The following is a 25,543-nucleotide window of genomic DNA, read 5'->3' as shown; positions in this document are numbered from 1 at the left end:
TAAAAAAAAAAAAAAAAAGGAGAAAAAAGACAACAAAAAACCCAATCCCCCCTTGCCCAAAACAAAACCACCACCATCACACAAAAACCAAGTCAAACCAAACCAAGACAAAAAACCCAGGAAAGTGCCATGACTATATTTTTCAAAAAGGGATAACTATTTAGTCTACACTAATAATTGGAGAGTAATTTTTTTTTTAATGGAAGAGTCTGCTTGTTTTTGTTTTTTACAGAACCTTAATGAGGTATAGTTTAGTTACATAACTAAAGCTAGCCAACCAAGTTCTATGCCAACCTCCTAAGTCTCACACACAAAATAATTAAATAACCGCAAGCTAAGACAAAATGACTTTCCCAGAAACAAGTCGGAAAAAGTGCAAGCAAGTGGTAAAATGGAATACTGAGAAAGGTGTTGATACCTGTAGGTTGATGGTAAGTTTTAACAAAACCCAATAGCAATAAAAAGAAGCCAAAGCAAATTTATAGTAATCAAGTTTATACAGCAGCTAGAGCATATTAATGAAAATATGGAACAAAAATACTTAAAGGTTTCAAAGTAATGAGGACTGCATTTCAGCATGCTAATTTCACTTTCATTACAGCTCTAAGTTTCTGAAACCACTTGCTCTTCTTGAAGCTGTGTATACTGAGCCTAGTTATCATGTAATTTCCTTATTTCTTTATGTTCTTAACTGAGTTTGAAATGTAATCAAGAATTAAATTTAAACCAGGTTTTAGGTGTCCAAAAGCAGTGAACTCATGTAAATTATAATATAGTTCATGACAAAACAAATCTGAGAGCAAATTAAAAATGGAGTTTGGTAATTCATTCTTGGGAATAAGGTAATAAGGAAACTGATACATAAACTTTTGTTGTCTTTTCCCCCCACTTTAGAATTAAAAGCAGCTAATTAGGCTCACCCTGGTCATTCCATAGCTCAAATGTATTTAAAGGTAATTTGAATAAACAGTAAAATATCATTTTGAAGTCAAAACCAGACATAAGATTGTTTTTTTTCATATGCTTGCAAAATCCTCGAAGTAATGAAAATTATTCAGGGGCTTAGATTTGAGAAAGCCAGTCATTCTACCTAAAGGCCTTGGAACTTCCTTAGAGTAGGAACAGATTTCCATGACCAGATTTTAGAGAAGGATGTTCTGGGTTCCAGGCTCACCCTTATCTGACTCTCTTGGTCTCCCCCATTTCCCACCATGGCTCCTGAACTGCTGGAAGTGAGTGGTAAGATATCAAACGGAATAGACAAAACCAGCAAATTCTCAGGAACAAGGCTTGCTGTGTAACTGGCTGCTAGTGGGGCTAAACGGATCCTTGTTGCGCATTCTGGGTATCAGTATCTATACAGCACCCCAACAGCTGTCTGGTGATCAATGGGCATGATTACCAGATCACAAGGAGGGATGACAGGGATTCATTAAAATCATATCAAATAAAATGTAAACATAAAAATGCCATTATATTTTAATCTTTTATTCAGTTAAAAAAATGACAAAGTACATTAGTCCTTTGGTCAATAAACTGAATTTCGCAGGGCTGAACATTAACAGGCACGCCAGTAAGTTTTAATTTCTAGCTTTTAATATCTCATAGCAATTATTTTTTATTAACTTCTGTAACATTTCTTTTTTCTCCATGGAAAACTAACAATACTTTCTATTTAAAAGCTACATAAAAACTACAGAAGTTCTATGTGGGATCTATATAGAACTAAGTGCTAGACTCTTAACATTTTGGAACCTAATTATACACTTAGCATTAATAAACAACTAACTGAATGCTAGAATTTTAGAGGTTCTGTTACCACAGGCACTACAATGTAAAGTCATCTTTGTATACTAAAATATTCTTGTATCTCTAAACCTGTATTTTTTTCAAATGGCTTTATATATTATGCTTTCAAAAATAAGCATATAAAATACACATTTTCCATTTACAGGAACCCCTTGCCCCCAAACAAAACCCTGCCTTTAACTGTCTAAGGACATTAGGGCTACTTTACTCCTAGAAACTCCTCTCAGCTCTGACTGGTACACTGAGAAAGCTTTCCTTAAAACACATTTCACAGAAGTCATTTGTTATAGTCAGATACTAGAAAATAACAGTAGATAGATAAAGGAAAAGTATTAGAAAGATATAGAAAATACAACTACTTGTTTCCTTGTTTATAGGAAAGTCAAGTGATGTGGTCATGCTTTTAGTAATTAAACCAGAATTGTGGTTTTAACACTCTGCTGACCTGGGATTGTGGTGCTGCTGCTAGAGCTACTGTCATCCACGGGCCCAAAGAAATCAAGGTTCAGAAGAGTGGAACCTCCACTAGCTTGAAATTCAGTGACCGTGTTGGTAGGCAGCCACACAGAAGGTAAGCCAAGGGAGGAGGGGTTATGTGTAAAAAGGGGTAAGACACACACTTGAACATGCAGGTTATAATTAGTAGTCATTACATATTTTAAAATCAACATTAAAACAATGTGTACAGTATTAGTTTTTCATTACTAAGGACATTTCTAAAGTAACAATTTAATAATTCAATGTACATTTTCTCATGTACAAAGTAAAAAATTTAACACTTAGTAAGGTTTTAGTTAGGAGTTCAGTTCTTTCAATCAAAACTCAAAGCCATACCAGAAAGACCAAGGGGAAAGTGTACCCGTTAAAGGGAAACAATACTTTAATCTCAGCCCAACAGTAAATTACTGTACATGCCCAAATCAGTCTTCCATGTTAGTAATGTTGGTTTTGAATTAATGATTTTTAAAAAGTGACAAAGTTGTCAGTTTCAGGACACGCACCAATACATTAACTTCGTTTAAAGTAACATTCGTAAGGACTGTCATAACTGCCCTACCCTGATGTGCAACCTCAAGCTGTACTGTTCCCCTTTAACTCTGAAACAGTAATCAGAAATAGTATACAGTTTTAAAGAAGTTGTTTGTTAATAAAAAGCATGATGATTTGACTGAATATTCAAGACACCAGACAACAGCAAAAGGTGCATCCAGGCTTTCCTTCAGCACACTTATTCAATTGGATGCTTTTCAGAAGTCCTAGGACCCCTCATCTAAGGCAAAGCTGATAGAATGACAGGTGTTTTAGACAATGGCTCAAATAACTTATGAAGTAAAGGAGTAAGAATAATTGTATTTTAGGGTCCAATTAAAATTTGTGGTGTCAACGCACTGGAAAAGTACTATTTTGTGTCATTTATTTTAAAGACCCACATTACTAGGATGTTATTCCTTTTTCAGGATTTTCTCTTAAAGCCATGAGAGAAACCAATTATTTCTGGAACTACCTACTAGTATTTTGAGATAAGTTTTAGAAAAGGATCATGAAAATCATTCATTTTCCATTTGCATAATAAGTGCACTATAAAATATTATTAAATCTGAAAACTACTTTTAGTCAGTAAATATGGATCTATTTGCACATTGTTTTTGGTTATATAATTGTGCTTTGTGCTTTTTTTAAGCAGCCTCTAGCCACAAGACTTTGCATCCAAGAAAATTCCATAAATTAAAACTACAGAAACAAATTTCAAGTAAACTGGTCCTACCTAAAATATCATTTCACCTACTTAGATACTTGTAAAAAATAAAGATGCTTTTTTTTGACTTAAGATAAATTAAAATTTTACCTAGCTATTGCTACCTACTTATGGACATTATTACTGTTAATAATAGTAACAGCTGTTTTTTTGAGCAATTACTATTCAGAAAGAAAGCCTGAATTTCCAAAGATAAGAATAAGAAGTTATGTTCAAACAAAAAAGGAAATCAGCAGAGAGAAGTTTGTCTGAACTTTGTAGCTTTCTTAACTCTAGCTCTGGTGCTAGAGGCTCTACGGAGAGACGTACCATCTAAAGGGTTAGTAAGGCCACTGCTACTCCAGTCAAACTGGACGGGTGGTAGAGACTCCTAGAGTTGGAAACCAAAAAATCAAAATTAATCAGTACAGGCTGTAGCAACATAAAGAATTCTTAAAACAACAACAACAACAAAAAAAAAACCCAAAAAACCCCCCAAAAACTATTATAGCAAGATCACTAGGCAATAAAGTACCTAAAGACAAAATAGGGATAATTTACAATTTCAGAAGGTTACCTAAAAATATGAACACAAACTGAAACTGAAAAACTGACAAACAATATATCTTATTGATATCAAAAAACTATCTTTGAGAAATGGAATTCACTTTACATTTTCAGATTTTTATGGACTGATTCTATATCAAGATTTCAAACTATTCTCAAGTTATGATTTAAACTATTGGCTAGATTATAATTCAAATTATTTTTTAAAAATCAGACTTTTATCACTGAAGAGTGATCTACTCTATATTAAATGACTAGCCACTTAAAATTTCTCCATGGACAGTCTAATGGAATAGATAAGGTACCACACTGAAAATAAGATTTGAGTTATTCAAGACCAGGTAATTGCTAAATAACTAGTTGCATGACCATGTGTAGCTTAACTTAGTTGGTCTCTTTGTATATAAAACGCGAAGGTTTAAAAGACCAAGGTCTCTGGTTCTTCACAATTTCCCAAATTACAAAGAAAATTATGGGCCAGTAAATAGGAACTAAATTTAAAATTAAAAAAAAATTTAAATCAACTTCTTTAGCAATTACTTATAATCAGTATCAGAACTTAGTTTTTAAAATAATGTACTTAAAAAGTATACTCAGAGCTCATTTGAATATTCTAGGTTTTTAAATTTTGTTGACTGCCAGACACATAAGGATAAATTGAGCAAACGATACATATAAGATGGAAAATACAAAACATTTAAAAAATGACCATTACTTTAAGAACAATCTTAATAAGAAAAATTTGGAATTCCTGATTTTCTTTCTTCTTTTATTTTAGGGTGGTGCTGACAACACTGAAATAGCCTGTGTTCTGACAGACTCTCAATACCAACATGTTGCTGCTGTCCTTTTTTTTCTGGTATGGCTTACCACTATGCTTTATTTTAAGGTAGGTACTATTAAAACTTTACATTCATTTTTTTGGTGTGTAGATAAAGACTTGTTCCCTGTAGGAAAGGAGCATGAATTGGTTATTTTTTGAAGTCTAATCCCATGACATTATAATACAGTTGTCTTGATAACTGGGATACCAATGACAGGCATGTTACTTTTATGCATTCAGTTTTCCTAAATCAGGTCAGGCCTGGAGGTTGAAGAGGGAGGTATAAACAAAGCAAAATCCTCACATTAGTGGTTGCCAGGGCATTAGGGATAGCTGGGGATGGAGACAGCTGTTAAGACAGTTCTTTATGGTGGTGAAGAGTCATGTATCTTGCTTGTGGTGGTGGTTACACAAATCTATCCACATGATAAAATGACACAGAGCTATATACACATTGTAATCAAGTCATATCCCTTGTTTTGATATTATGCTATAATTAATTTAAGATGTAATTAAGGGGAGAAACTAGTGAAGATTACAAAGCATCTCCTCTGTACTATCTTTGCAAGTTCCTGTGACTCTATAATTATTTCAAATAAAATCAGAAATAATGCTGGTGAAAATCTAGTTTATAACCTACCTACAAGACTAATAAATATTTAGAAAAGATCTTCTTTAGCTGATCTCAAAAACAAACAAAAATCTCTTAAGTATTCCCACAGATTCAACTCCTATTATTCTCCTTAGAGATTAGTGAAACCTTCAGTCCTACTGACTGGATGGTAACACCCAGGTTTATGCAATAGCAAAATTTCTGGCTAAATGGAGCAAATCTCTTTCATTAACATGTTTTACCTAAACGATGTCAAGTAGCTGGTTGCTTAGAAACATTTCATGATTTGCTGAAATTTTAGATTCTTATACAGGTGTATGGCATTTTGAAGACATAGCCAATATTATAATAATGTGCTAAAACACGAATCAACATTTAATGGAAATAAGAGAGAAGACCTGAGCAATTATAAGCTAACAAATGGCACTGGTGAGGAAGGCTACTTAAAGAGAAAGCACTGAATGAAGCATTTTAAAACAACTTCAGGGCGCCTGGGTGGCTCAGTTGGTTAAGTGACTGCCTTCGGGCTCAGGTCATGATCCCGGAGTCATGGGATCGGACCCAGGCCCACATCAGGCTCCCAGCTCCATGGGGAGTCTGCTTCTCCCTCTGACCTCCCCTCTCATGCTCTCTCTCTCTCTCAAATAAATAAATAAAATCTTTAAAACAACTTCAAACAGTGTGGTATGAATGATTACTACAGCAACTAAAAGCACTAAAGGAAGAAAAGGTCTTAATAAAAAAGAGCAAAAACACTTTATGTAAACTAACTGGAGTTTAAATAAAAACTTGAAATAAAAAAGAATGAAATGAGAAAAATTAAGTACATTTAGATTTATTCCTAAGTATTTCATGGTTTTGTTGCTTTGGTAAATAATGTGCTTTTTATTTCAATTTCCAATCCTGGTTTTTAATATATATAGAAATAGAGGTTCATTTTTTAATATTGATCTGAGACCCTGAAATTTCGCTAAATTCACTAACTGGCATTACTGTCGTTTTTTCTTGTAAATTCATTGGAATTTTCTGTGTAGATGATCAGATCATTTGTGAATAAAGACAAAGAATGGTTATTAAAAAAAAAAAAAGGCGCCCCCCCCATGGGGACTAGAGATCACAGACTTGGGTTCTAGTCCTAGCTGTACTACTGATTAATGATTTTAGGTGTACTATTTAGCCTTTCCAAATATGTTCTCTTGATGTAAAAAAGAGCACAATGCCACATAATCATTTTTTTCTTTCTTCTAACTTTAAAATTCTGATTCACAAATGAAAGAGTCACATCAAGAGGAAATTTGCTAAGTAGTGACTAGCTGGGTAACTGCTAGCCGGAGAGCTGACTACTCAGCAGTGGATGAAGTGTGGCTAGCACACTGATCTTACCAGGGAGGTCAGTAATGGCACTGTGAGTGATGTGACCCTGAAATTCAGCGAATAAAGCTTTCTGAAAAACAAAACAACAGAAGTATCACTACTGCTTTTTGCCCAAAAGCTCTCTTTTCAGGTGAAAGTATCCTGGAAAAAACACCAGGAGCAGTGGTTAGTAAGTCATCCAGCTCCTAAACACGAGATGTACTGGTTATTAGAGTAATGAGTATAAACTAATTTGGAAGAAATAATAAAAATCCAGTGGGTACCCAAACTGAGACAGAACAGACAGATTAGAAAACAGGCAGTCATAATGAGAATTAAACAATGATGCTAAGTTTGAAAGTCACTGTTAGTGGTGCCAATATAAAAACATAAAAGCAAGGTTTGGTGTATGGTTGACAAAACAACAAAAGAAACCAGATCTTTCTTGATACATTTTGCTGAACTTCAGCACTGAAGTCTATGGCCGTTTCCTCGAGATATTATGACTAGTGGAAAGACTTAAGAGTATTACTGCATGGCCAAAATGTAAAGTAAAAATAATATACACACTGACTGCCAAAGAATAGTGGTAAGAAATACTGCTTTATATAAAGAGAATCTTACAATTCATTTGAGATGTTTTAAAAATAATTTAACTTGACTCAGAGGTAAGGAGTCAAGCAAAGATCATATAATTTAGTGAAGAAGGTGAGGCATCTCAGCACAAAATTCTGACGTAAATACTGAAATGTTCAGTTTAATTGTATGTTAGAATGAAGACTGAGAGAAGAAGCTCAAGGTGATTCAGAACTAAGTTTGAATAACAACTTCCACGGGGAAATATTATTTTCATTGGCTCCCAAAAAAGCCTAAAAGTGAAAGCTAGTAAGGATCATGAACTACCACAAAAAAGTACAGAATAAACTTTTTAAAAATTACACCTAGGGGCGCCTGGGTGGCTCAGTGGGTTAAGCCGCTGCCTTCGGCTCAGGTCATGGTCTCAGGGTCCTGGGACTGAGTCCTGCATCGGGCTCTCTGCTCAGCAGGGAGCCTGCTTCCCTCCCTCTCTCTGTCTCTCTCCTCTCTGCCTGCCTCTCCATCTACTTGTGATCTCTCTCTGTCAAATAAATAAATAAAATCTTAAAAAAAAAAATTACACCTAAGTGTATTAACAAGAGAGATGTGTTCACGAAACGGAATAAAAGGATGTGATTAAGAGGTGTTTTTTTTTTTTTAATATAATTAGCAAGAGACCAAAGTTCCATGTTCCAGCAAAAAAGTAAGATATACTTAAATGCTGCTGAAAACTTCTATACTTGCCTATGACTAGGGGGACAGTAGTCCTTTGATTACAAATGTAGAGGTGGGTGTGTACATGTAAAAAGACAGCAGCAGCTAAACAACTACCATGGAGCTATGACTGACCTCCATTAAATTAATACACATTAATTTCCATTAAATGTTCCATTAAATTAATACACTTTTAAAATCATCTGGACTTCTAGTCATTTATAATTAAATTCTGTAAGAAAGGTAATAAATATGAGGTGTGACTAGAATGAAATATTATGAGATTGAATAAGCCAGCTAGGGGCAAAAATGACAGGTGAGAGCTAACTCTGATAAAATAAGCAAGTTTATGGGGCTGTAACACAGAGAAGTGCTTGGATGGGGGAGAAAAGGAGGAGGAGGTGGTGTCGGCAAGCAAAACTACCAACAAGTGGCTTCATTTTCAGTAAACAGAGCAGGCCGTTTGAACCAGGTAGTTCAAATTATTATCCTAACAACCCAGCACTGCTGGAAGAAAAACCTTGCTTAAGGCCGAAGTGAGAAGGTGCTGTGGAAGAAGTAATTTTGGAATCTGCTTATGCAGGGCACACCTGGGAGGGAAGCTGATAGCCAGAGAACAATATACTGGCAATTAAAGAAAGATAACTAAGGACAGAGTCTACCTGCTGAGACATATGTGCCCAAACCTCCTTGCCTGTTGCCCAACCATCAACAAGGCAGGCATTTTATGCCTCAGGCCTCCTTGCCCACTGTTTCAGGGCTAGTAATAAATCGACTTCAAAGGGATGTTTAAGCTATGCTCAAGTATAAACCACAGTGGCACACAGTAATATTAGATGTTCCCTGAAACACATGTGAAAGGGTAGGACTTTGCTTTGTATTATTATTTTCTAAAGCATATTCTTTAAAATACTAGTTCTTTGGGTGTCATGACTCTTTTCCTCTGGTCCCTGCAGAGACGGGTCCTGTGGCCAAGTAAATTTAAGAAATAATTAAAATTAAATAAGGTTATTCACTGCAGGATTCTCCAGAGTCCTTAACTGTGTGCTGAGAATTTCCAAGGGTGGTTAAAGAATATGATATGAAAAATTTTCCAAACTTACTTCCCCTTGGAACCCTCCTTTAGTGGAGCATCTCTGGGGATTAATGTTCAATGGAACACACATTTTGGGAAAGGCTGTCCAAATACACATTTTTGTGTTAGGTAAAACTGAAGATGATATTTAAGGTAAGGAGTGACAAACATGGCAATGTTCACGTATTAATATTTTAACTTTTATTATTAATCAATAAATATTAATACAAATATTAGTGATTAATATTAATATAAATATTAATATAAAATAGTAATCTTCTAAAAAACTGAGTTTTCTAATTTGATGTGGGAAGAGTAAGCAAATTTTTTCCCAGATAAAAAAGTGAGGGGGGGTGGCTTTCATAATAAACTGAAAAAAAGTTGTGCTTAATGGTGCCAAGGTGGTAAAAGAAAGGTAAGACAGATTCTTTTCTTAATTCAAATAATGTTTTGTAAAGGCCACATCATTTTTACCTTAAGTAATATTTTTATTCAAACTCTCAAAACAATAGTTTTTGATGTAATAAACACACCTAATTTTATTACTTTACAAAATTTCCAGGCTTCCAGAAAAACACACATTAGCAGATTTGAAGAGCTGGTGTAAATGCAGTGTTTCCCAATTATTTTGAAAATCAGTACTTAACCAGATTGGTGTGTCAGTAATTATGATCATACAGTGTTCAGGCTGTAAGGGATTTTTATAGACACCTGCTTCAAACTCTTCATTTTACAGGTAAGGAAATTAGGGCCTAGAAAGGTTTAAAGAACTTACCCAAAACCAGCCAGTTCTCAAATTGTGCCTTTTTTGAAAATTAAAGATAACTTGTTTATTGTATTGCAAGGGATGTTAATAAGTAATCAAAATCATGTCCATCTCTAAATCAATTTTTAAAATATTTTAAACTAAAAGTTATATATTATGGGAAACACTGTGTCTTTCTGGACATATGTGTGTGTATACATGCATAAATGTTCAATACACGTACAGATATTTTTACCTGGAATTGGTCAGATGTACATGTGTTCATTTCTGGTGACACGGTGTTTGTCTGACCAATGGAAGCAATTTTTTCTGCAGCAGAGAGTGGTTTCAGTGGTTCCTTGGTGGGCTCTAACATACCCTGAAAAAGGCATTTAGCCATTAGAGGAAGACGGAGAGAAATCAACTCAAACTTTATGAGAAAGTCAGTCTAGCAGAAAGTAAAAAACCAAGTCATTTGGAAAGTACTAAAGACAAAGAGGAACTATACTTAAATTTTGTTTAGAGATGATCTTCTAGTACTGTAATGGAAGATGTTTTACAATAGAACTTTTGGAATCCCAACTGTATTTGTTTGGATTTGTATAGTTATCTCTGCTACACAAAAGCATAAGCAATTTGGGATGGCGGGGGAAGGGGAGGGCAAGCACCACAGATTATATCAAGGCTCTAAGACTCCCAACAATATTGTGATGTTTCAGTCACTGAAACTGCAGAAGAGGACACCCTTTGTACCCTTTATACCATGATGGCGCTTGGAGAAGCGAGAATTCTAGAACATGCCATCTAATGTGATGATGTCTACATGCTTCAATGTAAACTTAGTATTTGATCCTATCTACACTAAAGGATGGGAGTCTTAATACTTAGCTTCTGGGATTAGCAAAGCAGAGACACAACCATTTCAGAGGGGAAAACATGTTACATGTTCCTCTAGATGTGTTATAAATCTAACAGAAGGCATTGTGTTATTAGGGAAGGCATTCAGGAAGGTGGAGGTAGAAATAAAGAAGGAAAAAAAAAAACCACCCCAACATTCTGTATCAATGCTTTACCAAACTAATAATACTAATAATAATGCGTAATCATCAGTTAATGGCCTGAAAAAAAGCTAAGCTTTAATACATTTAAAAATAATATTCAAGGAGTGTTTGGGTGGCGCAGTTGGTTAAGCGTCTGCCTTTGGCTCAGGTCATGATCCCAGGGTCCTGAGATCAAGCCCCACATCAGGCACTCTGCTCAGCAGGGAGCCTGCTTCTCCCTCTGCCTGCCACTCTGCCTACTTGCAGTCTCTCTCTGTCAAATAAATAAAATCTTAAAAAAATAATACTCGATAAACTCTTGAATATTTATCAACCAAACTAAACTAAAGTCTTCCTTTACTGTGGGAAAAATATCAAAGCAGTTACGACAGTAAGGTCAGAATCTGTAAATTTCTAAGGACAAGTTTTCAGAACAATTCCCCTTCTTCTCAAAAAATAGGGCAAATGCTAACTAAAGCAATTTACAGATTCAATTCTTAACAATGGCATTTGTGAAAGGCTTTACTCCAGCAGTTTGAACGAAAATAAATTACTAACTTAAGAGCTTATACATCATACAGGCTTTCTATCAAGTGCATCCTTATATAAAGACGATGCAATTCCCAGCCTTAGCCGACTTTTCTAACATGAACTACCCCTTCTATCAGTGGTTCTCAAAGTGGTCCCCAATCAGTAGTTTTTGTACCACCTGGGAACTTGTCAGTTGTGCAGCCTCACCCCTACTAAATAAGAAACTTGGACGGGGTAGTGCCCAGCATTCTGTTTTAACACGTCTTCCAAGCAGTTATGATGCATATTAAGGTCTGAGAATGAGTGACTTAAGCCATCATTTCAGGTCTTAGTCCTCCAGATGAGAATAAAAGACACTGAACACTTCATCTGTGTGAAGCACCATGGAAAAAATTCTGTTACAATTAAAATTTGAAACCAGATATGAAAAAGAGTAAGTCTCTAAGTGTAAGTTATCATAAAGATGGAGTAGGAGAGGTATATTTACTAAAACTTTGGTATTAAAAGCTTATAAAAATGGTAAAATTATTACTAATAAAGATTGTAATTAAAGTAGGAAAATAAAGCAAAAATATTAGTCTCTAACTCCTCACAAAATTCAAAGGACTGGCTAATGTGCTGAGCCTACACATAAGGATTAAGTAGGTTACTGCTCCCAATGTGCTGAATGAAAACTTGTACAAACTGAATTCATAGTTTCTACTCAGAAGTGAGAGTAACACCAACAATCTCTAGAATGCTGCTACTTGAGGAAAAAAGAGATACAAATAACCAAAAAGTTGAAGAATGCTCTCCATTATATTTACCACAACAGAAGTAAGTATAAGGATAATTATGGTGTTTTGAAAATATCAGATAAGTTACATTTATATTTATAAAGGAGCAGAAACTGATTAAAAGGCTGAAACACAGAAAAGTTTTTGTCTTGGGCACCGGGGCAGCTCTTTGGCTCAGGTCATGATCTTGGAGTCCTGAGATGGAGCCCCATATCAGGCTCTCTGCTCAGTGGAGAGCCTGTTTTCCCTCTCCCTCTGCCTACCGCTGCCTACTTGTGGTCTCTATCTCTCTGTCAAATAAATAAGATCTTAAAAAAAAAAAAAAAAAAAAAGTTTTTGTCTAATTCTTTAAAAGAAAACTACAAAAATAGAAACGAAGTAAAACATTCCAATTCATTATCAATAATCAGAACTTATTCAGGGGGAAAGTCTATACATTAAAGGTGGTCAAGTTTCATAGCAAATTCATTTTTGCATGCACATAAAGGGTTGTATAATTTAAATCCCATACCAAATTAGTTATTTTTTCTTAAACACTGTATTTTTACCTTATTTTCAAGTTACTGGTAAAAAAATATAAAAATATCTTGTCTAATAGACAGAACATTATTTTCACCAATAACTCAAAGACATGCCAAAAACACAAACACATCTAAAGTGTGAGTCTTGATAAGGTACAGAAAGAAAATTCCTCAGTTATCCTGGACTACCTGGCCTCCCTGAAAAAACAAAACTGAACACATTTAAAAAATTAAGGGCAAAACTAAGAACCAGTTATGGGTCCTGGCTCATTTTCAATTACTATCATATGGTATTCCCAAACTTTTATATACATCCATAGCTTCACTAATGCATCATTTAAAATTTATCACAACTGGACTCAAACACATGATATCTAAGCCCTCAGGTATTTCAGCTTCCACTTTTTAAAAGCAAATTTAGAAAGAAAAAAAAAAAAGGGAAGAAAGAGCAAGACCTCCAAAGGTACATTTATAGTTATGAGCACCATTACTACTAGGATAAAAATAATCTTCAAACTAAAACACAACAGAATCTTTAATTAATAAATATGGAAAAATGTCCTTAAACCAAGACTTGAAGGGATTTATGACATCAAAAAGGAAATTAATAGTTAATCATTTAATGTTCTCACACCAAGTGCCCCATAAAATACACTTTCCATGTTATGCCAGGTAAGATAATTTTACAGAATGTAGCAATGATAAATTTGCGGAGACATTTTTTGTACTTACCAATCCTGCTGCATACATGGGCACTATTACAGGCTGCTTCTTATTACCCGTGAAGAGCTACATACATGTGTTAGAGAAAAAGAACACATAGTTAGAGAATGCTATGGCATACAATGAAACAGTTAAAATATGCTTGGAATGCTTTATTATATACACTGTGAAAAATAAATGCAATAAATTATTAAATTCCCATATGGGATTATATTTTTGATCTCTTAGTCCAATCCCTTCATTTTATAAATAACAGAAAAACACTAAAACGACCTTTTCTTAAAATAAGAAATACTGACTGCAGAAAAATTTAGACTTATGTTTAGAGGTTGGCATAGTCAAAATACCTGAGCATTTAAGACAACTAATAATTAATTTTTCTGAACAACTAGCTTATCGCAACTTAATCAGAAGTTGTAACAGAATTCAAAAACACTCAGAGGCCCACTAAAGGATTTCCCAAGGTATTAACAAAACTCACAATGTTTCGAGTATCTATTCCTAAGGAGCACAAAAGCTTCTTGTTGCTATGGGAGCCGCCCCACTGATATCTCAAGCCATGTGCATCGTGGATATCCTGGAGCTCGGTCCACACATCCAGCAGTTCCCTGCAAAGGTCATGACAAAGCCACCATGAATTCATCATGGATTCTAGTTTTAATGTGATGGTGGAATGTTACACATTCCAATCAATCTTGGATTTAACATGAGTATACAACTACTATTTGAATAAAATCAACAACTACCACTTAGTCATTAGAGTAGCTAAGTTAAACTCATTTGGAACAGTATGCCAGTAAACAACCAAGATTTAGCCTTTTTTTTTTTTAAACTGTAAAACAAAAACATTTAAAAGAAGAAATCACTCAACTTTTCCACCAAATTACTAGAGCCATTTAATATTGGTGCTTTTTTTCTCTTTGAATCCTGACCCACAAACACAGCTGCAATTATAATATATAGAGAATTTTATAATCTTTCTCAGATTTTAAGCATTTCTTCATCTACATGTATAGCTTTTTCAATAGCGGTGTAGTGTTCTACTAGACAGAAATGTATCATTATTTATATGGCCACAACCATATAGTTTAAGTAAGTTGTTTTTACTGTTCAGCTCCTATTGTTAGTTTAGGCAAATATCATCCTGTATTTTATGGTGTGTTTTATTGTAGAGTTGTGTTATATCCCAAAAATGAATCTCCTGGAGAGATTCCTGGGTCTATTTGGACAACTAGCATATTTTAAAATAACACATCTAAATGGTTTTAAGATGGTAAAGCATAAACCTTTTTGTCTCCTTTTCTTCTCAGAAATCACCCTCCAAAACACCAAGAAGCAAATCATAATCTTCATCTTTAAAGAAATTAAGAGGTACTTAAAACCCTGAACCACAAGCACGGAGGTTACAAAAAGAGATGGAGAGACTTGCACAGAGGGAGAGAATGCGTCCAGAGGTGGAGAGTAATGAAATGCAAGAGTAGAGTACAGGAATAAGAATAATTCTGAAATTAAAATTAGAAAATCAATCTAGACCCTCTAACATCTAATAATTAATAGGAGTTCCAGAAAGAAAACAATGGAGGGAAGGTTACTGTCAATACAAGAGAATTGCCCAATACTAAAGAACAGCAGTCTCCACACTGAAAGATTATACACATGTGCTCAGTCCAATGAATGAAGTCTCATCAAGGAATTTTCAGAATACCAATAACAAAAAATCCTAAATTATAAATTTAATGTGAGGGCAGAATAAAGTAAATATTTACCACCCCTGTACTTCATTTCTCAGGAGGCTATCAGAGGATGTGTTCCACCAAAATGGGCTATAGGTGAAGGGAAGTCCCAAGACAACATGTGTTTAAGAAGCCGAGACTGAATCCATTCCAGATTGGAATAGGAGGATGGAGGACTCAGGAAAAAAATGGAATGGCTAGCCTGACAGGTTTGATCACAAGTATTAACAGGCTGCTGGAGGGTAGGAAAAGACTTAGTAAATGACAAAGAGAGGTGATTATATATCCAGGAAGAAGCTCTAATAGTGGACAATGAACATGATTTACATGATTATAATAATGAAAATACCAAACACCAGCTGAATGAAAAACTATGATATAATGACATACTATGTGTTGGGTAACTGAATTTAAAAAATAAAAAAATATATATAGGGACCATGAAGGGAGCAGATGTAAAGTCTAAATTCTCATCTATCATACCAGAAGTCAAAAGATAATATATAAAATTGATGAGAATATTGATCTAGAAATATTTTAAAAAGCATTAAAAAATGGAGCAGGGAGTTTTTTGAATTTTAATAGCACAATCTGACTTTTAAAAATTCACAATGTTACAAGAATATTTCAGAACCCTGATGCTTTAAGATAAGCTTCTAAGTTAAAAAAACAGTTGAAACTAACAAATAGACATGCTGTCTAAAAACTGTCTACTACTTACCCACTTTCAGCTAAGGCCTCTCTTGATTTTATTGGGAAGGTGCTTGTTTCCAGCAAGTGCTTCAGGGAAGTAACTTCTTCTTCAGTACCAGGGATAAATATTGAAGGAAAACATGCTTCGAAAATTCGCTCCAGGCGGTTTAGTAAAGCTGTCTGCATCAAAACACCCCAAAAAGTTTATTTTCATTTCTCTAATTTCAATGATGTCAGTTTTATCATCAACACACACATATACCTCTAACCCCACACCCTCTCCACTACTATGAGAGGTTAACTACCACTCAGGTAAAGGAAACACTAAGTGAAAGGAGCAAAACTTACTCACAGAACAACTGTTCTAAATGATTACATTAAGTAACCATGATGATATAGTGGTGACTAACGTAGTTAAAGGCCAAGCAACATATCTGGTACTTTATAAACATTACCTTATTTAATCTATTACAGAATTCACAAAGAAGAAATTATTACTCAATTGTACAGTGAGAAAGCAACCTCAAAGTGTGCATAATCTACCCAACGCAAAAATAAAAACAGACACATTCAGAAAAACACACAAGCAGCATTCATATTCCTTCTATCACTAGATGTTCCAACTACCACTCATGTACATTAGATTTAAGAATGATTAACATGAATGTTTATGAAAAGCATTATGCTATTATAGTTGAACAGAACTTTTTTCTTGAATATAAACATCTGAATTCTAAAAGCCTTTTAGAAATATCTCTGCTGCTAATAGAAACCAAAGTAGGAAAGAATGCCTCAATCTTTACTAAGAAATTCAATAGCTCATTTAACATTTTGATGATCTATGTTATCTTTTAAAAATTCTCTACTCTTCTATCTATGGTGTGTTTGAATGTATTTTTGAATAGAACGCTGCCTTTCCTCCAAGCAAAGACGGAATATTCCTTAGAGTATTTTCACTGAAAACACTGGCATTTTGGAGTATGTTCATTAATTAAAACTTAATAAATTGAGATTAACTTACATTTTTGGGGGTACTACTAGGTTGTTCTACACGTGTAGCCTATGAAAACATTTATTCCCACTTTCCCAACTGTATGTCAGATACATGTAAAATATTTTCAACTTAGCTCAATTTACTACTTAAATATCAAACAAGAATACAAACTATTAAGTTAAAGATTGTTGTTAGTGTACTCCTGAAATGATACTGAGTGTACAAGAAAACACCACATCATGGTGGTATTTCCTGCCAAGTAACAAAAGTAAGTTAACGCTTGATTTCCATTGTTTAGCATAGTCAGCAAACAGGAAAATGAAAAACAAAAGGAAAAATCTTCACAAACATGTTTTCCAAACCAAAATCTCTCTTCTGAAAGCAGTATCAGAGCAAAAAACTTAACACTGAATAATTAGTCTCAGGGTACTCTTCTGCTATCTCTACAAAAGTTACTCGAACACCTTCATTATATTCCTGTGTGTGATATGGGAAAAGCTTCTCAGTATCAATTATGAAACCTACAGTAAAGAGTAGACTCAAGATCCCCAGGCTTGTGAAACCTGAGTGTGTCAAGGGGACCTGCACTTACTTGCTTCAACAGAGGGAATGGACAGACACTACTTTTAAAGGGATCAGATAACCATCTAATTGGAAACATGATGAGCCCTGGCTCCTTCTGGGCAGGGAAGGTAAACAAAAACTCACATATGACTAAATTTTACTTCTCTGTAAATTAAAACTGAATCTCTCTCATATCCTCTTTGTTATCCTTTTAATGGGAAAGAAAAAATATTTATCAAAGGAAGGAAGAAATAACCCCAAAACACCTCAGTTAATTGGGCAATATTATACCTAACTATCAGTCTTATGTACACCAGTGAGCAAATTGTCAAATCAGTGGAATGTACATGAACAAACATCATCACATTCACCTCACCTTTTCTCATACAGAATGTAAATTACATGAAAAACTTAAAAGAAAGTTCCATTTATCTTTGCGGTTAGATATTACACCCAATTGCTTCAAATATTTTGTTGAATGAAGTAGAGCAGGGGTCAGCAATTCTTTTCTTTTAGCTATTCTTTTTTTTTTTTTAAGATTTTATTTATTTATTTGACAGAGAGAAATCACAAGTAGACAGAGAGGCAGGCAGAGAGAGAGGAAGGGAAGCAGGCTCCCTGCTGAGCAGAGAGCCCGACGCAGGACTCGATCCCAGGACCCTGAGATCATGACCCCAGCCGAAGGCAGCGGCCCAACCCACTGAGCCACCCAGGCGCCCCTTAGCTATTCTTTTTAATATAGGGCCAGATAGTAAGTATTTTCAGCTTTGTGCCATCTATAAACAAATAAGTGAGGTGTGTTCCAATGAAACTTTATTTACTAAAACAGGGAGCAGGATAGATTTGTCTCATAGGCCACAGTTTGCTGACCCCTGCGGTAGAGCAATAAATAACAAAGATTCAAATATCAGAATCCACTAACTACACCACTAACAGCACCACCCACACCACAAGGAGGAACTCTTAACAATTCAAAAAGAAAGCAGCTAACAGAATTAACAAAGATTGTGATGAAAATTAAATTTCCTGACATTTTCCTTTAAAAATACAATTCCCAGCTATGCACAAGACTAGTCTGATGGTAAAAAGGAATCCTCTAAAAAGAGTTTCTTACTAATATGTTGTTCATGATAATACATGCCAAATTTCATTTGCTACTAGTTAATTCCAGGAAGTTAAATGGCTGATTAACTATAATACTTCAATCGAGGGCTGTGGACCTAGAGATGAGACTCAGCTTCTGGACTTATCAACTGGAAACAGCAGGGGCACTCTCACAGGGTAGGTGATGAATTACAGGATTAAATGTCTGGCACCAGTGTGTGCCTAAGAAGTAACTTTTATCACTACTATTGTTGTTATACAGATGGTACACAAAACACAGTACCCTACCAAGAAATAAATTAAATGTCAAAACTAGGTTCAAATCTCACTAGGGATGTTTCTCTACCACTAGTTAGCATTCTAAATCATTATGAAAATATCTGTTTCGATCTATCAATTTCTACGATAAGAAGAAATTAAATAATCCAAATTTCTGCACCCTCCTTAAGATCCTCTTACTGAATTGGAAAATAAGTACCAATTTAAAAATGTCTATCATTAAGAGCCACTTATATAAATAAAACCTCTTACTGTTACTCCTTGTGGATTTTATTTTTTATGAAAAAAAAAATTTTGGGTCGGGGGACGCCTGGGTGGCTCAGTGGGTAAAGCCTCTGCCTTTGGCTCAGGTCATGATTCCAGGGTCCTGGGATCGAGCCCCACATCAGGCACTCTGCTCGGCAGGGAACCTGCTTCCCCCTCTCTCTCTGCCTGCCTCTTTGCCTACCGGTGATCTCTCTCTCTCTCTGTCAAATAAAGAAATAAAATCTTAAAAAAAAAATTTTTTTTTTTTGAGAGAGAGAAAAGAGGGGGGTGCAGAGCAGAGAGAGATGGAGAATCTTAAGCAGTGCCCAGTTTAATATCTACAAAAGCCTTAAACCAAATGAGTAATAAAATTAATATTATATCAACACTAGGGTCAACAAAGTAAAGTATTATTTAAACTTGGACTTACTCTACTGTGTATAAGTGAAAAGGAACTTAATATTACCCTGCTTATAAGAATTCTTATTTCTGTATAGAGTATATCTAGCCATAAGAGGCAATCAACTCCTGGTTTTGATTAAATGGGGACACTACATACTTTTAAACTCCTTGTAGCTGATTAACTCAGAAAAAGATGTGAATTAAATAGTAATATTTATTAATATGTTACAATACATGTGGACTTGTATTAGATATAAAATTCTAAAGGACTGTATTTTATTATTTGGAATTAGAGGTAAAGTCAGACTGTGTAAATGAGTTTCCCTAGGCAGACAATGCAGTATGTATAAATCAAACAATATCAGTATAACCCTAAACAGTTCAAGAAAGTGAGCACCTAAATTCAGTAAAATATCAAAAGATGTTCTCTGAAACATAGTTAGAAACTGCAACAGCCTGATATAGCTCATTATGTTTTTTATTTAATGCTTACACAGTGCTCACCACATGCCAGGCATTATTCTAAATGCTTTACAAATATTAACTCGAAGAACACAGAGGAACCACAGGTGGAAGGTGACAGTCATATTATTATCCCCATTTTCTAGAGGAGAAAAATGGAGCACTAAGAGGTTAACTCGCCCACAGTCAGATGAGTATTACACTCTGAATCCTAATCTAGGGAGTATAGTTTCAGAGTCTGTGTTCTTACATGCTGTATTAAAGCTGTCATCAAAGCAGTTTTTTTTTTTAAGATTTTTATTAAAGATTTTACTTATTTATTTGACAGAGATCACAAATAGGCAGAGAAGCAGGCAGAGAGAGAGGAGGAAGCAGGGTCCCTGCTGAGCCAAGAGCCCGATGTGGGGCTCAATCCCAGGACCCTGGGATCATGACCTGAGCCAAAGGCAGAGGTTTTAACCCACTGAGCCATCCAGGAGCCCCCATCAAAGCAGTTTTAAGCTCAATATCTAAAAATTATAGGAGCTTTGAGGGCAGGGAATGTGTCTCATTTTGAATGTCCAGTACTTAGGTTTCTGTACCAGCCGATACAGAAATGTTAGCGAGATCAGTGTGCACTAGATTTAAAATACAAAACAAAATACACTTCACTTTTATTTAAGACTGCAGGGGGCGTATTTGTTCTACTTATGAAAGTATATCTTTTTATAAGCCATCTAAACCATTTTTGTACATAGGTTGGATATATTTATATAATTTAACAAGTATAAATAATAACTGAATCCCTTACATACTAGGTACTATTGCTTGATACTTACATATATTACTTTATGTATCTTTTTAAAAAAAATCCCAAAAGCTAAGTATCATTGTTTCCAATATTAGAGATGAAATGAAAGCTCAGGGAGTAAATTTTTGGTTTGTTACCAGAAAGTCAGCATTCAGGATTTGGGGGAGACTTGTAACCTGTTTGTGACTGGGGCCTACCAACTGGGAAACTCTTCATTCAATAATATGACTTGTTTCCATCAGTGGGTGAAATGAATGGCTGCTTATATACCTCCTACCCTAAACATGGAGATATGACAGAACTCAGAATGAGTATAAATGAAAGCTATACAGGGACAAACGTGCTCCTTCTTCTGATGGTTAATTTTTTTTTTTTTTTTAAAGACTTAATTTATTTGACAGACAAAGATCACGAGTAGGCAGAGAGGCAGGCAGAGAGAAAGGAAGGAAGCAGGCTCCCTGCTGAGCAGAGAGCCCGATGGGGGGCTCGATCCCACAACCCTGGGATCATGACCTGAGCTAAAGGCAGAGGCTTTAACCCACTGAGCCACCCAGGTGCCCCAATAAATAAAATCAACAAACAACAACAAAAAAGAAAATCTCATTCAGTTTTCCAAAGGGGTGTATAAGACCAGCACCTAGGATCCTAGACTCTGGTTCTTATGCCACTCAAATGTGTGTCTTCTTTAAAGTATCTTGTATTTTTAAGGTAGTTCCTAAGGTTCCTTCAACATATTTCTATTTTTCTTTCTTTCTTCTGAACAAAAGTTGATTAACATTAATAGTTTTAACACTGATAGCAATAGATCTTACTCTTAAGTGGAAATTTGGAAGAAATATAAAATCCACTGGGTAATTTTATCTTCCATTTAAGAGGTTACCTTATGCCTTGCCACCATTAAATATTAAGTAAGATATCAAGTACGATCTACAGTCGTACACTTTACCGATTCCCAATTTCAAGCTATAACAAAAGAAAAGTGACTAACTGTAATATTCACCATGCTCTAAAAAGATGGTTTGGTCCTTCTGCACAGTTTGTGGATAAATCTAATAAGATATTTCTACCTACTTTTGGAATTAAAGACGAGAATCTTCCGAGGGAAAAATAACAAAAGAAATTGCTATCCAGATACTTCAAGTAAGCAAAGAGCTATAAGGCCAAAATCTCAATTTCTTTAAAAAAAAAACAAAAAAACAAAACGGAACTGAGATATAATTGACATACATTACATTAGTTTCAGGAGTACAGCATAATGATTTATATGTATATACTGCAAAATGATCACAGTAAGTCAGTCTATCACCACACATAGTTACAAATTTTTTATTTCTTGTGATGAGAGCTTTTAAGATCTATTTTCTTAGAGATTTTCAAATATACAACAGTATTATTAACTAAAGTCACCGTGCTACACATCTCCAGGACTTATTTATTTTATAACTGGAAGTCTGTATCTTTTGACCACTTAATTTATTTGGTTGCTTATGTTTTCAGTAGTAAGTTCAGCCACAGAAAGGAAAACATGCACAAATCTTATGCAGATGATTAAATAAACAAACTAACCCCACATTTTTGTGGTGTGGGTTAGAGTCAGTTTGAGAATGCTGACTTTCTGGTAAAAAACGCAAAATTTACTTTCAAAGTAAAATAGGCCAAATTATTCATAATTTTCTTCCTTTTTCTTTTTGTGATACTCTTAATTTTTAAGGCTCTCTAAACAAATCTTCATCTAGTAACACTTTCCCAGGAACATTATCAAGTAGATGGCTAATAAGGAAAAATTGCTTATAGCTTCCTTTTCTATAGTCAATTAATATAAAGAGATTATTTACCAATTACCTAAACTTTCAAGTAACATCCACAGCAATATTTTAAAAATTTTATAAAAGTTCAGAGTTAAATGCAGTACTTACAATGTTAACCTCCTTTACCATAAATCTAAGAAAAGTAATCTTGGTTATTTCAATCAAATTTCCTTTCTGGAATATTAATAGGTTAAAGAAAGAAAGAAAGGGAGGCAGAAAGTAAGGGAGAAAGGAAGAAAGAAAGAAAGAAATCTGGAAAAAAGGACTGCTTTGAAAGTAAGGAGAATTTTTTTTTGGTTATCATCATTTTGCTTTGAATCTTAGCCCAAAAACCAAAGAACAGTTTAAACCTCTTTTCCAATTTGTACAACAGAGATACCACTACTTGTTTTCTACAATTTATAAGAATGTTAACAAGAAAATGAAATATATTGAGCTCTGGGTTCTCAGAAAAAAATATTCAGTGAGAGGGAAGAATATTTCTCAATAAATGGTCATGTATGGCTTTTATATCAAGGCTTGAACCTCTAAGGCTCACCAGACCCACATTTATGAATTAATTTGACTAAAACCATTTTATAATTTTTTTTTTAAAGATTTTATTCATTTTATTTGACAGAGATCACAAGTAGGCAGAGAGGCAGGCAGAGAGAGAGGAGGAAGCAGGCTCCCCGCTGAGCAGAGAGCCCGATGTGGGGCTCGATCCCAGGACCCCAAGATCATGACCTGAGCCGAAGGCAGCGGCTTAATCCACTGAGCCACCCAGGTGCCCCCCATTTTATAAGTTTCAAAGATGTCTTCTTGGTTGACTTTTCCCTAAGTAATAAATTATTACAATAAAGCTGCAATAACTGACAGTCTCTTGACCCAAGGAAGATATATTTTATTAAAATATTAAGATATCTATGGGTAGCCTGAAAAAAGGAAATTACTAAAAAATAGGACCCAGAAGATGTCACAGTGAAAAGTAAAAATTTGAAAGGACAAATGCACCATTTGTCTCATTTCTTAAAACCAAGACTTGTTCCCCATATTTGTTTAACTGAATTAACTGAGCTATGAATTCCAAAAGACTCACAACATTCTGTCAAAGCAGAATTTGGACAAAATGACTTGAAGGCATTTTTCTCTGTCCAGGACAGAATTACTGCATCCAGGTAAGATTCAAGAGGAATAAGTCATTCTAAATTTTACCATTAAAATCCTAATGTTTACTGTCATTTGAGGCTCCTGGGTAGCTCAGTCAGTTAAGTGCCCAACTCTTGATTTCAGCCCAGGTCACGATCTTAGAGTCCTGAGATCAAGCGCCACGCCAGGCTCTTACATTCAGTGGGGAGTCTGCTTCTCTCTCTCCCTCTCTCTCTGCCCCTTTCCCTCTGCTCCTCCCCATGCTTGTGCATGCTCTCTAAAATAAATAAATCTTTAAAAAAAAAAAAAAGGAAAAAAAAAGAACCCGACATTCACTGTCATTAATAAGTCAGGATTCCTGTGCTGTCCCCAACACTGTAGCAGGTAGGAGAAACATTTTAGGAAAAATACCAGTAAATCTAATCCTCTCCTAAGGGACTTACTCACATTAATGTACATTTCCAGCATATTCTGGGAGAGGAAGAAACTGCAGGCCACAAGCTGCCTTCACAAAAGCAGGGTAAGAATGAAAATCACTTCCAATTCAGTCATTTACTCAGCAGGGCTTACCCAATTCCCTACCTCAATTTCCTTCTAAACTTCTCTTCCAGTCCCTTCCACCAATTTCTCCTTTCCAAAATTCATCTCTAAATTCTATTCATTTTCCAAACCTATCAGCAAAAATAAAAGTCTGATGAGTGAGCCAAACAAATCTCAGGAAGTCTTAAAGGTATCTTGCCACATCTTCACAGTTTTTGCTCTATCTTTACAAAACATAATCATACTACAAAATTTTTATTTTTCAGTGGATTTTTTTCATTCACTTCAAAATTTACTGTCATTTTATCTTCACAAAAATCCTCTGAAGTGGATTATCTGTCTCTCTTTTTTTTAACAAGCAACTGATCTCAGAAGTAACTTGTCCAAAATCAGAAAGCTTGTAAGAGGCTGAGTCAAGACTCAAACTCAGATTTGTAAATTATATAAAGCTTATATACTTTATTACCTCTTATATCTAGTTATCAAGTTATAAACAACTTTAATCAACTAGTGTAATGCAAAAAATTCCTTTTGAAGTGGTCATAGTTTAAAAAATTCATTATCTCATGATGTTGTAAGTTCTAGAGCTATAAAGATCATTTAATACCAGTGTCACCTTATAGTAAGATGAAACTAAATAGGAAAGGATTAGGTCAAAGTCAACAGTCTTGGCTTTGTATAATTAGTTTACTCATTGTTTAAAATGGAAACCTTCTACTTCAATAATAAATTCATCAACAGGAATAATACACACGAGCCAAATCATATAATAACTGAATTAGGGAATTAAGCTCTTCAGACTCTCAAAGTCCAATGAAAAGTGATTAGCTATTTCCACCACCTGGTAATACCATAATAATATCTTCATGTATCAAAGCAATGATGTATAACCATTTCAATTAACACTCAGACTTTGGAAATACTTCTAACTGAAAATGGTTTGTTTAGCGTAAGATAACTGGAAGAATTGGCAGATTCTGATCTTGCGCTTTGTGTCTTTAAAAGAAGCTCGTTGAGATGAGTGTTATTTTTATCAATTGTCACTACAAAGCAGTGATTTTCTAGGAGTGCTCTTTTTGACACCTCTGGGGTTGAGGAAAAGTTAGGCTTAGCACAGGGTATAACTCAGGATTGGGGAACAGCCTGGATATCAAACTGTGTCTTTAGGAGATAACTTTAAGTCAAAATAAATCATAGTG

General features: G+C 34.9%; 1 protein-coding gene and 1 long non-coding RNA gene across 5 annotated transcripts in view; one reads left to right on the top strand and one right to left on the bottom strand.

The window, feature by feature from the left end:
- Positions 1 to 25,543, bottom strand: part of AFTPH (aftiphilin) — a 64,381-nt gene that overhangs the window by 9,378 nt on the left and 29,460 nt on the right. For 2 of the 4 annotated variants that reach the window (XM_032352270.1, XM_032352269.1), the window contains exons 3-8: positions 16,056 to 16,207; positions 14,083 to 14,209; positions 13,611 to 13,667; positions 10,267 to 10,389; positions 3,875 to 3,935; positions 2,255 to 2,338 (exon numbers count right to left, since the gene is read on the bottom strand). In XM_032352270.1, coding sequence (XP_032208161.1) covers positions 2,255 to 2,338; positions 3,875 to 3,935; positions 10,267 to 10,389; positions 13,611 to 13,667; positions 14,083 to 14,209; positions 16,056 to 16,207 — 604 coding nt within the window. The remainder of the gene's footprint in view (positions 1 to 2,254; positions 2,339 to 3,874; positions 3,936 to 10,266; positions 10,390 to 13,610; positions 13,668 to 14,082; positions 14,210 to 16,055; positions 16,208 to 25,543) is intronic. The other 2 variants (XM_032352271.1, XR_004287797.1) reach the window with 2 other exon arrangements.
- On the top strand, positions 2,292 to 6,088 carry LOC116595657. The gene is made up of 3 exons (XR_004287798.1): positions 2,292 to 2,380; positions 4,890 to 5,000; positions 5,849 to 6,088. It is a non-coding gene; the product is annotated as an uncharacterized LOC116595657 (long non-coding RNA).

This window comes from Mustela erminea, chromosome 7 (genome assembly GCF_009829155.1).
Source record: "Mustela erminea isolate mMusErm1 chromosome 7, mMusErm1.Pri, whole genome shotgun sequence".
Classification (NCBI taxonomy): Eukaryota; Metazoa; Chordata; class Mammalia; order Carnivora; family Mustelidae; genus Mustela; species Mustela erminea.
Note: the sequence above shows the minus strand (reverse complement) of the source record. Positions and strands in the feature narration are given on the sequence as shown.